We start from the raw sequence: 18,701 nt of genomic DNA, 5'->3' as shown, positions 1-18,701 counted from the left end.
ATCGAGTGAACTGGTACAACCTCTGTCCGGATTCAAACCCGGTGTAGATGTGATCGGCCTCCGCAATAGGGATCTGATGATACAAGCTGCGGAGATCTAATGTGCTGTAGATCGAGTACTGGGCCACCTGCCGAACCAGGGAATCCAATCCCGGGAGTGGTTAGGCGTCCAATTGCGTAAACCGATCAATCGTCTGTGAGTAGTCGATTACCATGCGTTTGCGATGATTTTCTGTCTGGACTACCAGAACTTGAGCCCTCGAAGGCGATTGACTAGGTTCGATTATACCCTCCTTTAGAAGTCGGCTAGTTTCCTCCGCTTTAAATTGCGTGTCAACCCGCGAGTATCGTCGCAATTTAATGGCTACCGGGGTGCAGTCAGGAGTTAAATTTGGAAACAGCGTCAGGGGTTCAATTTCCATCGTGGCCAGAGCACACACAGAGAGAGTATTGTCACCTCCAAATTCCATTTCCAACTGTCCATGTCGACGGAGAAAATCATGACCTAGTAACACTTCTGCACATAACGTAGGTAAAACCATTAAATGCACTTCTGGAAACATGCATTCATTGATCACTAGCTTCAGCCGGCATTCACCTTTGGTATGCAGCCAAAGAGCTTGGTAAGCCATGAAAATCCTGCGCGTTGTCCCGAGAATCGGCCATCCATGCTTCTGGACGAGCCGCAAGTCAACATAGCTATCAGTAGAGCCTGTGTCAATCAAGGCGTTGACCATCTGTCCCTCAATAATGACTGGAATAACAGTGTTGGTTAACCCGGGTGGCCCTGTAGTTGTCAAAACATCCAGAGGTGGCGATCGAGCCACGCGCGCAGGTCTGACGCCAACTAGTGTCGAGCGTGGCGTAGTTGTCGAACCATCCAGAGGTAGCGATCGAGCCACGCGCGCAGGTCCGATGCCAGGTAGTGTTGAGCGTGAAATCACCACGGGCGATGAAAGAGTTCCCGTCAAGGGCGTGGGTGCTGCGCGAGGCCTGTGCAGAGAGATCGCAGTCAAGGGCGCGCGACGGCACCTCACAGGCTGCGAGTGGATCCTTGTCAAGGTCGCGCGAGATGCAGATTGTGCCCCGGACCATGCAAAAAGCACGGACAATGTCGGGCGAGTTCACTGGCCCGTTCGCTGGCCCCTTGTCGATCGGCATACCTTTGAGAAATGACCTTTCCGTGAGCATGAATGGCACGTGGCTTCGCGCGTGGGGCAAACTGTTCTCAAATGATTTCGATTTCCACAAAAATAGCACTTTGCGGAACCCCCGGCAGATGGCGTCATGGCAGCAGCAGCGGTCACGCTCGGGCCCGAAGCCTTGAGAGTGTCCCATTGTCCCCGATTCCAGCGGAGGTTCAGCATCCGCTCGCTCTGCTACCGCAGCCCTCTCCAGGGTCGCTCACCGGTTAGCCCCGCAGTGACGTACGGACGATCGTGACGATCGTATGCCTCAGATTGTCTCCGCGCCTCGTCGTAAACGAGCGCATTCTTATGAGCAGTCTCAAAAGTTAGATCGGTAGTTTCTAGCAATCTTTGACGTATCATCGGCGAGTGTACCCCGGAAACAAATGCATCTCTCATTAAATCATCACAGACTTGTTCATGGGATCTAGGTTCACCTGTACAGTCCTTCGCTAAACGGCGGAGATCCTGAACGAAGTGATTGATGGATTCCGAAGGGTCCTGCCATCGTGAGGAGAGCAGGTACCGGGTGTAGGCCGCGCTTCAAGTCTTGATGTAGATTCCGCGTAGGTCCGCTTCAGCAGTATCATACGTGATGCACTGAGAAATGTACTGATATACAGAATGGGACACGCGAGAGTTAAGCTGGTTCTATTCACCGTAAACAGTACAAAGTAAACGATTTGTCGGATTATTGGTATTAATTGCCTCAGACGATATGGGTTCGACTGAATGCATGTCCCAACTTGCTCTAAGGGTCGGTATGAACCCGCAGGCCAAATCTGACGTGGCAAGCCAATCGTCTTCTACTCTTCTTCTTGTAGGTCATTAGTGAGCAGGCTCGGTTTTTCATTGATAATGTCATATGTATCATAATTTGATTTCAAAGTAGCTCACTTTAGCATAGGCTTAGAATCCAAATCCTTATTACTACGGCCTTCTGTTAGAATTAGACTGACGTCCCTGAGGATGCTTGTCCAGTGTCCACATCACTACACCTATTCTATTTTTATTTCTCTATAGGCCAAAGCAAACTTTACTTGTTCATTCTTTTGTGGGTACACCTCACAGGAAATCCTTCCATTTGTTTCTCATTGCTTTTAGACGTGAACGAGTGTGAGGCAGGCAGCAGCAGCTGCAGTCATGGATGTGTAAACAGTCCAGGAAGTTTCACATGCACCTGTCCTACCGGAATGCAGTTTGCTGCTGGGAGCAAAATTCAATGTGAAGGTAAATTAAGTCTTACATTTGGTTTGTTATGAAGTTGCTCCATTCCAGCACACGATTTGGTGGGACTTTAACGATTAGCCATCCCACAGAGGACAGCCGCAAGTTCTGCGCTAAAAGTGGTGGTCGTGAAAGAAAACACTGTGTGGATGCATTTGTATCACTATTCATAGAGATTTCTGTTGTGGCATCATTCAGCTTTATCTATCAATAAAGAGTCGTATTTGTTTGATTTAAAATTAAAATTCAAGAAATTCACGCTCTTGCCTACAATGACCAGCATTTGTGACTTGCAGACATCAACGAGTGCTTAGAGTCGAGCAGATGTGGTGGAAATTCCACTTGCATTAATACAAATGGTTCCTACACCTGCATCTGCAGTTCTGGCTTCTCAGGAGATGGACAGGAGTGTACCGGTAATGATTGTCATGATACCCCCACCATTCCTCAATGCATTGCTTAACATGCCTGGACAATCCAAAAATGTACTACACAACCTCCTCAACGTTTTGACTTTTTGCCGTTTATTGTTCCTGCTCAGATATGAATGAATGTTTGGTCAACAATGGTGGTTGCACCCAGCTGTGCCACAACAACGCAGGATCATTCCATTGCTCCTGTCTTACTGGATTTCAGAAAGACACTACAAACCAGAGTGCATGCTTAGGTATGCTGAAAGACCATTGTGAAATTGTCTTTTTATTGTCAGGTTTTTTGGGAGTTTTTTGCTGTAATTCCAATTAATAAATAATTGCAATTTCAATTTCAGCAATTGGAAGAAATTTAAAATATTGTGCTTGAGAAGTTCCTATCTTTTTAGGTTAAACTAGAGCAAGGCGACTGTGTTGTCAATATGCCTCCTCGTAGTCACTGCGCGTGACAAGGGGTAGATGCCCTCATTCACTGTCCTAAAAATAAACAAGTTCGATTTAAATCCCTTCAGCTGTTTTCCAGTATCACATTTTTACCACGTGACAGGTTTCAGATCGATCGGTGAAGCGGTTTGGGAGAAGGGATTTTTTTTATTTATCGGCTTTCAAGCGAATATGGCTGCCAAACCACATGACATATGACATCAAAAATGTACCATCGTTTGTGAAGTTTCATGTTGATCGGATAAGTTTGTTTTTCTATCCAAAATGGCTGCCAAACCACGTGACCTACGACGTCATCATTTTCAGACTATATGCACCAACGGTGTTAGATGACATTTGTAAAAGTTCACATCGATAGGAATAATTTGGAAAAACCCAAGTTGGAAAATATTAAATAATTATATCTGGTAAGCAGTTTAAAATAAAATATTAAACTGCTTACCAGATATAATTATTTAATACTTTCCTTCAATGTTCAATCTTCATGAGCACCGTCACATCATGTGTAATACCCCCTTACATCAATATCATGATTTGACTAAAGAATGGAAGGTGATGTTTTCTGAACCGATGTGAACCCCATCCAATCCTGAAAAAATAAAATCAGGGATCCTCATCTTTTGCCAGATCTTAAACCACCAAATTCACTTTACCCCCTTCAGCCTTTCAAGTACAGATTTTTTTTTTTATTACACACTTTTATTTAACTTCATCTGAACATTGTTTGTTTGTCCCGTTTCAAATCTTTGAGCCGTTCGTTTTCTAGGTTCCATATGTCCTAGAGAGCTGAAATTTGGCCCATGGTCCTCTTTTCTGGCACATTTTCCTCAATCAAAAAAAAAAAAAAGGTTTAAAACTTTTTTTTAAATAAAAGTGTGTAGCCCAAAAACGTGTTTTTTCGTTTACTTGTTTAACAATAGTTGGTAGAACTTTCACCATTTTCATGTCATTTTCATGTGTGCTCGCTTGACATGTACGTTCATTGTGTGACCAGATGTCAACGAATGCTCCATTTCAAACGCATGTCCTCCTACCTCGAACTGTGCGAACACTCTTGGCTCGTACACTTGCACCTGCACATCTGGATACAATGGAGATACCTGTACAGGTGAGTTAATTTGCTGGAGGTTTACTAAACCGGCGCTATCATTCAACCGAAAACCTTCCACCAATCTCCGTGCCCGAAGCCACCGAACTCACCAATTTCACATTCTCGGTAATTTTGGACTTTTGTTCATGTATGTTGTATGAAAGTTTCTGTTGATTTTTTTGTTTTTTTCCCCTCTCAGACATCAACGAATGTTCTTTCAACAATGGTGGCTGCAGCCAGGACTGTAGAAACATCCCTGGTAGTTATTACTGTTCATGTCAGTCTGGATATGAATTAGCCACAGGAAACAACACGCAGTGTGTCGGTAAGAGAAGCAACCGGCATCCAATTTTAAAAAATCATATGAAAATTAATTTTAATTTTAATTGTTTTTTTGTTTGTTTTTTTTTTTTAACATTTTTAGAAATTTTACATAAATTTTGATTTTAATCTGATTTATTCCTTCTCCTTTAAGCTTTTTTCTCATTCATCACATTTACCTGTATAGAACTGTTGTTTTTTCTGCAGCAACTTTTCATGAACAATGTTTTGCCGAAGTGTTTTTAAATTGGAAAACAAACAGTTTGTCCTCCCTTTGCTTTGTCAATGAAAAGTTGCTGTACATTTGAGGTGTTGCATTTCTATGGGCCTTTTACCTCTGCACAGATGTTAACGAGTGCTTGAGAACCAACGACTGTCATCCCAACGCAACTTGCACGAACACCGTTGGCTCTTATGCCTGTGCCTGCAAGCTCGGATATGTTGGAAATGGAATAAGCTGCACAGGTACAAAGGGGATTACATCACATGATTCATTTTGTGACCATGTGACTCGGTGGCATAATGGTTAGAGCAGGCCGCTCTGAGTCTGGGAGGATGGCGAACCCGACCCCAGCCGAGTCATACCAAAGACTTTAAAAATGGTATGTGCTTTACACTCAGCATTTAAAAAGGATAGAGCACGGACAATCAACCATATGCTGGCAATCATTGCACAGGCACGATGGGCCGAAGAGGCTCCTTCTGCATTGAAGTTCCTTGGAATTAAACTAATATTTATTTTTTATTTTTTATTAGGTTTAGTCTCTTATTAGACTTATATTAGCTTTAGTGCCTTTTTTATTAGATTTATATTAGCTTTCGTCTCTTCCATTTCTCGGTGTCACCAACAGCCATGACCTCTCCTTGCCCAACCATACAGCAAAGCAGGCCTCCAAATTCCGCAGGCCTGTTGGTGATCACTCAGTTTTTTTGCCACCTGATAAAAAGCAAAGGGTTTAAATAAAGGAAGTTGAACAATGACAGTACGTAAATAACTATTCTACTAAGAGCGTAAAATTCTACATTTCCTTTCCTCCTGTCTACCACGACCATTACCAATGTGTCACTTCTAATCTGTCAATACCAACGTGTCACGATCAACCTGTCATTACCATTGTGTCACGACCCTTTGTCACGAGCAAGACATGGGTAATGAACGTAGAGCAGCAACGAAGGCTGGAAAGGGTGGAAATGCGAATGGTTCGGTGGATGTGCAGGGTATCGTTGAGAGAGAGGAAGACAAATTATGAATTGCGAAAGATGATGGGAATAGAGGCTGTGATGGATGCTGTGAAGAGAAACAGGTTGAGATGGTTTGGTCATGTGTTGAGGAAGGATGAAAGTGACTGGTTGAGAAGAGTGATGGAAATGAATGTAGAAGGAAGTAGAGGATGGGGAAGACCGAGAAAGACTTGGCTAAAGATGGTGGAAGAAGAAATGTGGGCAAGGGGGTTAACAAGGAGAGATGCAGAAAATAGGGCAAAATGGAGAAGATTGTCATGGGGACCGCAAGGCTAACCCCCGCTCTAGCAGGGAAAATGGCCTTAAAATGCCTGTCGTCGTTGTTGTTGTTGTTGTTGTTCCAAGAGCATCTTCTCTGATATTGCTCTCTCTCTGCTTTCTCAGCCTTCTGACCTTCCCCGACAATTCCAGCATGTACATGTTCTTCCATAAACAATTATACATGTTCTTCATATGTTCTTCATAGCCCTTCATATTCTTCATGATGTACATGTTCTTCCATAGCCCCCTCCTTGTTAAACTTGCAAAATCCAAGCTGTCTCAGCACTCTGACCCTCCCCCCAAAATCCAGGATATACATTCGTACCCCTTCATTCCCCACAATCTTTACCAACCCAACCCTCATACTTACAGGTTAATGTGTTTCCTTTCCTCCTGTCTACCTTATTTCCCTGGTCCATTCCCCTTGCTTGTTGCATCCACCTGTTGCCACACTCGGTAAACAATTGCCATTTGACCTCTATTACATTGCTCTTCCATGAGCCTAGATTTCGTTTCAAAAATCAAAATCAAACATCAACCTTGAACTGTACCGGTACCTACCCTCTTTGTAATTGTGTGTGCTGGCCCTTTTTTTTTTTTACTTCAATGATGAATGCACAAAACATGTCACCTACACAAGTTATGACAAACTTGCAGCGGTACCTGACATTGTCCGCGGAGCTGTTCCAATACTGTTAGCATTTTGAAGAAATGGCTTTTGAAGAAAAAAAAATCTTTTTTTTGTGGGGACTTAAAACAATGCCTTAAAACTACTAAGGAATGGGGTGGGGGACCCTTGAACATTACATTTAACATGGCTATAAAGGCCTAGGCACTATAGAGCGATTTTTTTAAATCGCAAATTTTTTTTTCCCCCAACAAACATTTTTGCCTAAAACACTCCCCGGCACTCACTGATGAACCTCTAAAGGTTTGACGAAGATCAATTTTTTGCCATCTGAGAAAAATGGCGACCACAGAGAGACACAACAGCCAAACATCTCTCTCATGGTATAAAATAAGAAAAATAATGTTTTTGAAAATTTCTGCCTCAAGCAAGGAGCAAAGTCATAATTACTTTCAAAAGGTGCTGGAGGGGTTGACATTATGTAATCGCTGTAAAAAGCATACAAGCTGGTTTAGTTCATTTCTTTGAAGGTTAAAACTCCTCATTGACACACACATGGCACGCACAACACAGTTCTCACCACATATGTAGCAACCTGCAAGTACGAGCACTGGGTTATGTTAGGTAGGGTTAATGGGGGTAGAAAAGACTGCATATAGCGATGGGGATGACATGAGATGGCGGCCGGTGCACTCCCTGCTTTTGAAACCCCAGAGGGAAGAGTGGGATTGAACGGAATCAGGGAGCCAGTTCCACAAATGGGAGACAAAGTTGTGGAGAGCTGCAGGAAGCCTAGTTGACTTCAGGAGTTTCACAAGGAGGGGGTTACTGGACGAATGTGTCCATCCTGAAGTAGTTGGTGAGGATTGGAGGGCTCGGAGAGGAGAGAGGTAACTGAATTAGAGGAGAGGTGATAAACAAATCATGCCAGCGGCCTCTGATATCAGAGCAATAGGCCTTATCTTAAAGCCTCGTTGAGGGAGAAGTCAATAATGTTGAGAGCTTTAAGTTCCATAGAATGCTTACAGGCACGAGGTTATCGGGTAAAGCAATACTTCGTTGAGCTGTTGATTCAGGCCTTGTTGGCCATGCGCAGTTCTGATTTTTCAAGGAATGACTTGCAATGGCGGAGGATGCCCAGACAGCATGGCTCAAGTAATAGGGAGCAGCGAGTTAAAATCAGCCAAATGGGAGCTGAGCTGCAAATGCGTGTTGAAATGTTGTCCGCCTTCAGGCTGGCAGAGTACATGTTGTGGGGAAAAGACTAGAATGAAGTAACTTGGAAGTACATGACAAACTCGTGGGGTATGCTTACACATTGTAAGCAATAACAAACCGTGCTTCGTACGTGGGTACATTATAAGTAGACACTTTATGATTATAGGTAAGCATCATAGGCAAGCATATAGGATTATAGGCCACCTGCTAGATATCAATTTAGGTATTTATTTATTTTACGGACGCATTTAAGGTTTTTACATAAATTTTCATTGAAGTTTTTATTTCACATTTGACATTTATAGAAATTACAATTTTCAAATGCTGGGTATTGATTGAGGTTTGTTTTTTGTCATGGACACCTTTGTTTTTTTAACGTAAATGTTCATTTACGGACAATTTTTCTTTTTTTTAATTTACGGACATTATTGTCATGTTTATTTCACAGTTTACAGTTACAGAAATTACAATTTACAAATGCTAGATATTGATTGAAGTTTTTTTTTTGTTTTTTTTTACATATGTGTTTACATTTTTTATTTAAACGTAAATTTTCATTTACGTAAGCTTTCTGATGGTTCTTTGATTTTTTTTAATTGTATGTATGTTTTGTGTGTATGTACCGGCTTGGATGTCCGTCGGCACGCCAAATTTCAGCTTTCTATGACACCCGGAAGGTACCGAACATTAATATCAGTCAGTCAATCAGTGGATAGAAAGAGCTTACTATATTAGCCATTTACTTTAAAATTTCTAAATACAAAATACAAAAATTTAAACTTTTAAATACAAAATTTACAACTTGCTGGCCATTTACAAACCTACCCTGCCGGCCCAAAAAATAAATATATATTTTTTCCTGAATGGGGTTTTCGTAAACAAAAACAATACTGTTGTCATTTCACAAACACAAAAACCACCATTTTCGTAGCATGTTGTGTTTGTCCCTAGTAAAGGAGAAAAGAAAACAGATTTTGACTTTGTGCACTCCACCTTAGACATTGACGAGTGCTCAACAAATAATGGAGGCTGCAGCCAGATCTGCACCAACACCGGTGGGAGCTTCTCCTGTTCGTGCAACGCAGGGTATGAGTTTGTTGCTGGAAGTAACATTCAATGCACGGGTAAGGCCTTGATATACATTTTGCATGAATGGGCAGATCCTGTTGGTGGGTTTGTCAATGGAACGCCCAATACATGTGATGTACCTCCTTTCAGATACTGATGAATGCTCCAAGCCAAACGCTTGCCATGCAAGCGCCACTTGTACAAACACGGAGGCTTCCTACACTTGCCAATGTCTCACGGGCTATCAAGGAGATGGACACTCATGTGCAGGTATTGATCCACGTGCGGCACATTTGCTAACCATGGTAAAGCTGAAGCAAATGCAAAGCTGCCCTTATTGGCACACTCCATTTTTATGTAGGTCCACCAAACTTGGCAGGTATAAAGGGGGCCCATGCAGAGTATCATAGTCGAGGGGGAGGGATGGGAGTAGAGATTGGTAATTTTTCAGGGTGGGATGGGGGAGTTAGAAAGGGGAGATATCTGTAACAGCTTCCATGATTACAATTTAACACACATCGTGGACAATTTGGAGTAAAACATGGGGATGGGGGCAATAATGTTATGGAGTGTTGGGGAAGGGGGAAGGGGACATTCTCTAAATCAGGATCTGGCTATTCATTCCAGCGATTATAGGCTGCAGTTCTACTAAATGTTGCTTGCATAATGGGGAGACCATGTGGGATTGATGGTGAAAAAAATGAAGTTATTCGCTTCAAATAGTTTTGTGATTTAAGGGGGGTTTGGAAAAGGGGTAAGGGTATATAATCTATTTAACTGCTTTAATTGATCGTGACCAAACTTTTCAATGATATAGTGTAGGTCCCATGGGTAGTACAATAGGGTATATAAGGTATGAGCATGTATGTGGTGGAGGTTTTGGGAATGGATTAGGGTTGAGTTGTGTTTGTTATCTTGAAAACAGTGGGGCATAGGGCGTGAACCCCAATAATGCTTGGCACTTGTGTTACGTGCTCCTCGCCAAACCCCGGTCACGGTGTACCTCCGAGCCCCGAGAGGAGTCACGGCAGAAAGATGTGTTATTCTGTATGTCAAAGATCAATGGTGAAACCACACCAATTGTTACCAACAAACAAGTATTGTATTAAGATCACACAAGAATAACAGTACAACAACAATAGTAATCAATTGTACAACCAATATATATTTCCTATAATGGTACCATCAGGTTCGTACAATATAACTCACTGTGCTCAAAGTGAGCGAAAAGAAGAACATTCCCAATGTCTCTATTCCGGCATCAAGCCAAAGTCGATCCGCTCCAGTGATCGTCAGAACGATGTCTAATCGAGACCAGAATCCCGTTTGGATGACAGTCACAGTCCCACTGCCAAAGCTGCGCCAAGGCGCCCTCAAGGCGACTGGGAAATCACACCCTCGGATATGGACGTTCCACGGCTCCCAATCGGCGAACCGCAGATTTCCCAGTCAAAAGCCACGCTGCACAAACACACCAGATTAACGTCTGAATGTGGTGAAAATGGTTGAAGCGAAGTGAAAAACGTTGAGTGAAGCGCAAATCCTGTGCGAGGTAAAATGGCCGATGGCCCGCCCTCGTGGCGTAACGGCACTCCAACGATTCTCTTCGGAATCGACCGCAAAACCTGTCACACAGGTTTATTTGTCACAGCGATAACAACTCTGTTGCAGGAATCCCTTTCCCAGGAAACCCAAAGTTCACACGTGACCCTCGTTCGCCAACGTTCACTCAGGACCTTGAAGCAGCTCGGCTTCTTGTCCGACTCACTCGCTCTGCCTTCTCTTCCTCTTCTTTCTCTTCGTCGTTGTCCGGTTCCGGTTTCATTTAAAACATTAACTTTTTTACCTTTTGAAAATAGTAATCTCTATTTCCCTTAAACGACAACAATAATAGTACATGCAACCAAAATATGGTTACAGTGGATGAAAACCACAACAACAGAAGTGACAAATCCGTAACACTTCCCCCCCCTCAAGAAAGAAAGTTTGAACATAGTGAAAACTTTCTTTGCAGGCAAAAACTCTTTTAACAAACAAAAGTAAAACTCACACCCAAATGATCAATTCATGTGAACAACAATAATTAATATTCCCCAAAATAAACCAACAAAACTTCCAAACAACCAACAGAAATTTCCAAAGTTAGTTCACTCTGGACAAAGCATCAGCAACGACATTGTCCCTGCCCTTTACATGCTCAATTTCCAAGTTGAACTCCTGCAAAGCCAAACTCCATCTCATCAACCTCTGATTTTTATTTTTCATTTTTTGAATGAAGGTTAAGGGGTTGTGATCAGTGAAGACTTTTATAGGAAAGGTAGTAGTTCCTAGATACACCTCATAATGCTGCAGCGCTAGCAGGAGAGCAAGGGTCTCTTTTTCCACGGTGGCATAATTTGCCTGATTTTTGTCAAACATTTTGGAGTAGTAGCACACTGGGTGATCCACTCAATCCTCATCTTCCTGTAATAGAACTGCCCCAGCCCCCACATCACTTGCATCAATGGCCAACTTGAAAGGTGCTTGAAAATCCGGGGCTGCTAGGACAGGAGAGCTCATTAATATTGCTTTGACGTGGGCAAGGGCAGCCTGACATTTGTCATCCCAAACAAACTTAGTCTCTTTCCTCAGCAAATTCGTTAAAGGGGCTACCACATCAGAAAAATACCTGCAGAACCGCCGGTACCAACCAGCCATACCCAATAATCTCATAAGCTCCTTCTTCTCTTTTGGAACTTGGAAGCGATCAATGGCTTCTATCTTGGCTGTCACCGGTTGCACCTGACCCTGACCTACTACATGGCCTAGGAACATCACCTGTGCCTTTACAAACTCACTCTTAGATAAGTTGATGGTCAACCCTGCCTCGGTCAGTTTCTTGAAAAATGCATGAATTTGTTTAATATGATCTTCCATGGTCATAGTGTGGATGATGACATCATCCAGATAAGCCTCCACCCCTTCAAGGTCTGCAATAAGCTTATTAATCAGCCGTTGAAATGTAGCAGGCCCGTTTTTCAATCCAAAGGGAAGAACCTTGTACTGATACAACCCATTTGGTGTGACTAAAGCCGATATTTCCTTGGCTCTATCAGTAAGAGGAATTTGCCAATACCCTTTCAGCAAGTCAAATTTAGTTACAAATTTGGCTGGGCCTATTCTATCAATACAGTCATCAATCCTCGGGATGGGATATGAGTCGGTCTTGGTCACTGCATTAACCCGTTTTAAATCCATACAACAGCGAAAACTGCCATCGGGTTTTGGAACCAACACACATGGTGAGCTCCATTCACTGCTGCTTGGTTCGATGATGTCATTCTCCAACATATACTGAACATCCTTCCGAAGATACTCCATCTTCACAGGGTTCATCCGATAGGGGTGTTGCTTCACAGGAGTGGCTTCCGCCATCTCAATATCATGATATACCAAGTCAGTACGACCAGGTACATCTGTGAACAAATGTGCAAACTCAAAAATTAGGCTGGATAGTTGTCCTTGTTGTTCCCTCATCAAATGACCTAATTTCTCATCTAAATGACTCAACACTTCTGTGTTCGTCAATCTGGGACAAGCCTGGTCATCAAAGTTATCAAACTTCACACCGGCCTCAACCTCTGGATTCTCTTGCACCCCGACTACAGGCACGACAGGTGAGACAGGTGAGACGGGAACCATTTCTTCCACAGGCTTCCTCTCATAATATTTCTTCAGTGGGTTGACATGACACAGCTGCCGCTTTTTCCATCGGTCGGGAGGTGTCACCACATAATCTGTTTCATTAACCCTCCATTCGATTGCATAGGGACCAAAATATCTAGCCTGTAGTGGCTGACCTGGAACAGGAAGCAACACTAACACTCGGTCCTCAGGACTGAAATTTCTTACCTGAGATTTCTTGTCATGTCTCACTTTCATTTTATCCTGTGTCACTTTCAAGTTTCTGCTTGCAACTTCACAAGCCTTTGCCAATCTGTGCCTAACCATTGACACATACTCCACCACTGTTGACTGTGACTCCTCCTGTAGCCACTGTTCTTTCACCAATTTCAACGGTCATCGCACTGCGTGTCCAAACACAAGTTCAAAAGGACTGAACCCCAATGACTCCTGAACAGATTCCCTCGTAGCAAACAACAATAAGGGTATTCCTTCATCCCAATCCTTGTCACATTCAAAACAATATGTTCTGATCATATTCTTCAATGTCTGGTGAAACCTTTCCAAGGCCCCTTGGCTCTCGGGATGGTAAGTACTTGATCTTACTTGCTCCACTCCCAACAGGTGTACCACTTGCTGAAAAAGCGTTGACATGAAATTGTAACCCTGATCAGACTGGATGACCTTAGGTAGGCCAACCAAAGTGAAAAATTTAATCAAGGCCTTCACAATAACTGCCGCAGTAATTTTTCTAAGAGGCACTGCCTCTGGGAACCTTGTGGAAGCGCACATGATGGTCAGCAAATACTGATGTCCAGCCTTAGTTTTAGGTAAAGGGCCGACACAGTCAATAATGACACGGCTGAATGGCTCTTCAAAAGCTGGAATTGGTTTTAAAGGTGCGCATGGGACTTTCTGATTAGGTTTTCCCACCAGCTGGCAAGAATGGCAAGATTTGCAGAACTCCACCACATCACGTCGCAATCCTGGCCAGAAAAAATGTACCAATATTCTGTCACAGGACTTGTTCACTCCAAGGTGCCTGGCCAAAGGTGCCTCATGCGCCAAACTCAATATCTCCTTCCGGTACGGCGGTGGCACCACAATTTGGTAATGAACTTTCCACTCATCGTTTGCTGGCACCTCCGGTGGTCTCCATTTTCTCATGAGTATTTCCCCTTTCATGAAGTAACCAACAGGTATCTTCATAGCCTCTTCCTCTGTAACGGCTTTACCAATTAAACTCCGGATCTCAGAATCTCTGTGTTGTTCTTCAACAAGTCTCTTTCGGACCAGCACCGTTTGCTCAACCTCGCTCCCAGAGGTCTCCGGCGGACACTCCATTTCTTCTTTGGTTCCAGATGCCACCTTTTCCTTAAGTTCCTTGATGTCACTCCCTTTCCTATTACCTCTTTCAGAATTTTCCTCCAATACCTCTAAGGAACCCAAATCCACATCGCCTTCCTTCTCCTTCTCTTCGGAGTGGTTCCTACCCATAGCACGAGTCACGGCACAAGATGGAAAGACACCCGGAATCTCCTGCTCTAACTGTGCGGTGTTATTTTCCATACTGGGCTTTTCAACAAACATTGGATTACCAGAAACTCGACCATCGGCCAAATCATTCCCGATAACAAAAGAGATTCCCTCTGCAGGAAGAGTGGCTTGTAAACCTACGGTGACCGGTCCTGATACCAAATCAGACTTCAAATGGATGACATGAAGTGGAGCTTTAACATAGCCATGAACCCCCTGTAAAAGAACACTAACACCAGTTGCCGTCTTCTCTGACAATGGCAAAATGCCCTCAAGCATCAAAGATTGATGTGCTCCTGTGTCCCTCAATACCCTAACAGGTCTCTGGTTCGTTAAGTCTCCATCCAGTGACACAAAACCCTCTGAAATAAAAGGTTTGTAACCCTCTTGAACAAGGTCGTTCTGTGATGCCGTAACTTTGGCATGGGAACCTTCACAAGGCACTATCCTCCAAGGACGATTTCTCGCATTGGCTAATGCATTCGGAGTTGCACTAGTTTGACTCCGCTCCTGAGTTTTCCTTTACAGGGCGTAACATTGGGACATCAAATGCCCAGGTTTCTTGCAAAAAGCGCAAGTAGGCCCGGAGGAAAAACTCGTGGTCTGCCTCGGGCCCCCCGGAAGATAGGTCTGTCTTGGAACTCTCGTCTTCTGATCCCTAAAAGTTGCGGTATCAGATTTGTCCCCATAGTCATCTCTAGGCCGCCTCCATGAATATTTGTTCTCCGCACCTGATTTTCCGTAACTCCCCTGGCTAACTCTAGGTGGGAAGTTCGGTTTGTGGAACCCCATCCTGTGTGTCAAGGCATAGTCATCTGCCACGGTGCCTGCCTCATACAACTCTCGTACTTTCGTTTCATCCAGATGTACTTTAACGTCCACGTGGACACACTGTTTGAATTCCTACACCAAGATCAATTGTCACAACAGGTTGAAGTCTTTCCCAATCCCCTTCGAGTCACACCACCGATCAAACATGGTTTCCTTCATTCTGGCAAACTCCACATGGGTCTCACTCTCCCTCTTCCTGGCATTCCTGAATTTTTGCCGGTAAGCTTCAGGGACCGATTCATAGGCTTTGAGAATGGTTTTCTTCACTATCTCATAATCTGCACATTGGTCAATCGGTAAAGCCGAATAGATATCTTGAGCTTTACCCACCAGAACACTTTGCACTAACATAATCCAGGACCCCACAGGCCATTTTAGCATTTGAGCCACTTTCTCAAAGTGTAAAAAAAACTTGGCTACCTCCTTTTCATTGAAGGGTGGAACCAGCCTCACATGCCTGCCAACATCCCAAGTGTTCTGACTAGTTGTCGAACTAGCCGGCATGGAATCTACTTCTCTCCGTTCTCCCAGTAATTCCAGCTCCTTGAGTTTAAGTTCCTTCTGATACTCCATGTCACGTTCCTTTAACTCCCTTTTGGCTCTCCTTTCCTCTGCTCTTTCCTCTGCTCTTCTTTCTTCTTCAGCTCTTCTTTCCTCTGCTCTTCTTTCTTCGAGTTCTCGTTCCTGTCCTGCTCTTTACTTTTCTGCTTTCCTTTCCTCTGCTTTTAACTTTTCCCGGCTCTGCAGTTGCATCTCCATTTTCCGGAGCTCCACATTTTCTTTTTCCTCGGGTAACCAATCCAAGGCTACCTCTTTCCATGTTCCTTGTCCCACCAGAGATTCTACCACCAATGTCTGCATCTCTGCTTTCTTCATATTAACTCGGACCTCCAAGTTAAAATATTTGGCCAATATCAAGAGTTCCGATCTTTTTAACGCTTGGAACTGTGCCTCATTAGGGGACGCCGCAAACTTTTCTGCGTCAAACTCCATGGTGACTATTAGTTAGCACCTGTTAACCTTCACACAAAAAATTTCAAATTTATTTGAAAAATTTGGGAATGTTAGAAAAATTCCAAATTTGGGAATTTTGGGAATGTTAGGGAATTCTATCACAGATGAGGATGTTAGGAAATTCAATCCTGGACGAAATTTGGGAATTTTGTCAGCAAAGACGAGCCCCCAATTTCTGTTACGTGCTCCTCCCCAAACCCCAGTCACGGTGTACCTCCGAGCCCCGAGAGGAGTCGCGGCAGAAAGATGTGTTATTCTGTATGTCAAAGATCAATGGTGAAACCACACAAATTGTTACCAACAAACTAGTATTGTATTAAGATCACACAAGAATAACAGTACAACAACAATAGTAATCAATTGTACAACCAACATATATTTCCTATGATGGTTCCATCAGGTTCATACAATATAACTCACTGTGCTCCAAGTGAGCGAAAAGAAGAACATTCCCAATGTCTCTATTCCGGCATCAAGCCAAAGTCGATCCGCTCCAGTGATCGTCAGAACGATGTCTAATCGAGACCAGAATCCCGTTCGGATGACAGTCACAGTCCTGCTGCCAAAGCTGCGCCAAGGCGCCCTCAAGGCGACTGGGAAATCACACCCTCGGGTATGGACGTTCCATGGCTCCCAATCGGCGAACCACAGATTTCCCACTCAAAAGCCACGTTACACACACACACACACCAGATTAACGTCTGAATGTGGTGAAAATGGTTGAAGCGAAGTGAAAAACCTTGAGCGAAGCGCAAATCCTGCGCGAGGTAAAATGGCCGACGGCCCGCCCTCGTGGCGTAACGGCACTCCAGCGATTCTCTTCGGAATCGACTGCAAAACCTGTCACGCAGGTTTATCTGTCACAGCGACAACAACTCTGTCGCAGGAATCCCTTTCCCAGGAAACCCAAAGTTCGCACGTGACCCTCGTTCGCCAACGTTCGCTCAGGACCTTGAAGCAGCTCGGCTTCTTGTCCGACTCACTCGCTCCGCCTTCTCTTCCTCTTCTTTCTCTTCGTCGTCATCCAGTTCCGGTTTCATTTAAAACATTAACCTTTTTACCTTTTGAAAATAGTAATCTCTATTTCCCTTAAACGACAACAATAATAGTACATGCAACCAAAATATGTTTACAGTGGAGGAAACCCACAACAACGGAAGTGACGAATCCGTAACACCTGTTGCTACATCAATATAAACTTCAAGACAAACATATTTATACTTCTTAAGCTCAATGAATGTTGTTACCGGCAATTACGTTTACAGTTCATTGTTAATATCAAATATAGTATTTACTCACGAATGAAATATGTCATAGAAACTATTTATGCTTATCCGTGCGTATGCGTGAGCATTTGTGCGTTCACATCAACCTATTTTTTGAAGGTCTCTGTCGACTAAAGTTTGGGGTATTTGAGATGCATGCCATACACCTGCCATGTGTGTGTTGGTGTGAGAGTCAGGACATGAATTTGTACTTTGTTCAGGGTGACAGTTCCCGGTGTGTACCCTGGTTAGAATAGGCACACCGTATTCCTGCCTGTTGTAAGAGGCGACAAAGAGGGTTGGCGTCAGGAAGGGCATCCGGCCATAAAAACATTGCCTCAAAACGAGAACCATGACAATTACAACTACATATGGTCAGGGTACAGCCCGAAGTGGAGATCGGTTTCTGAGGTTTGGGACACGGAATGTAGGGACAATGACAGGGAGATCAGGAGAAGTGGTGGAAGTATTGGTCAGAAGAAGAGTGGACACATGTTGTGTGCAAGAGACGAGATGGAAGGGAAGTGGTGTGAGAATGGTGAAGGGTAGGCAGGGACAGAAATACAAGTTTGTGTGGCAAGGGTGCCCGGAGGGCGTGAATGGTGTTGGTGTCCTGTTTTCTGAGGAGTTTGTAGACAGTGTGGTGACTGTGACTAAAGTGAGTGATCGGTTGATGATGGTGAAAATGATGATTGGAAAGCTCTTGGTGAACGTCATCTCGGGATATGCTTCGCAGGTTGGTCGGAGCGATGAAGAGAAGGCCAAGTTCTGGTGTGCGATAGAGAAGCTGATGGAAAATGTGAAAGATGAGGAAGTTGTTGTGGTAGGGGGAGACCTAAATGGACATGTGGGAAGGAGTATGGACGGTTTTGAGGGAGTTCATGGGGGTTACGGATATGGTGTGAGAAATGGAGAAGGAGAAAGGATTTTGGAGTTTGCTGATGGAGCTGATTTGTTGATTTGTAATACTCAGTTCCAGAAAGGGGATAATAAGCTTGTTACATACACGTCAGGTGGGTCGACGACAACCATTGACTACCTGCTGGTGCGTAGGCGAGATAGGGGGCACCTCCGGGACACATAGGTGATCTCGGGGGAGGAGGCTGTTTCACAGCATCACTTGGTTGTCTGCGACATAAGGGTGAAAGGTGCGAGGAGAGCTCGGCGGGTGAAGTACCAACCGAGAATGAAGGTGTGGAGGTTGAAAGGGGTGACAGTAAGGGAGGCATTGAAAGAGAGGCTGAGTAAGGTAGAGGATGACGTGGTTGAGCTTGAA

At 43.9% G+C, this 18,701-nt stretch overlaps 1 protein-coding gene across 1 annotated transcript in view; it reads left to right on the top strand.

The window, feature by feature from the left end:
• Positions 1-18,701, top strand: part of LOC137424248 (uncharacterized) — a 207,243-nt gene that overhangs the window by 24,321 nt on the left and 164,221 nt on the right. Inside the window, exons 9-16 of the mRNA XM_078771992.1 lie at positions 2,291-2,416; positions 2,710-2,829; positions 2,955-3,080; positions 4,283-4,396; positions 4,578-4,703; positions 5,045-5,164; positions 9,047-9,172; positions 9,267-9,386. Of these exons, the coding sequence (XP_078628118.1) occupies positions 2,291-2,416; positions 2,710-2,829; positions 2,955-3,080; positions 4,283-4,396; positions 4,578-4,703; positions 5,045-5,164; positions 9,047-9,172; positions 9,267-9,386 (978 nt within the window). The remainder of the gene's footprint in view (positions 1-2,290; positions 2,417-2,709; positions 2,830-2,954; positions 3,081-4,282; positions 4,397-4,577; positions 4,704-5,044; positions 5,165-9,046; positions 9,173-9,266; positions 9,387-18,701) is intronic.

This window comes from Myxine glutinosa, chromosome 1 (genome assembly GCF_964187855.1).
Source record: "Myxine glutinosa chromosome 1, kmMyxGlut1.1, whole genome shotgun sequence".
NCBI lineage: Eukaryota > Metazoa > Chordata > Myxini > Myxiniformes > Myxinidae > Myxine > Myxine glutinosa.
This window is presented reverse-complemented; position numbering and strand designations above follow the sequence as displayed.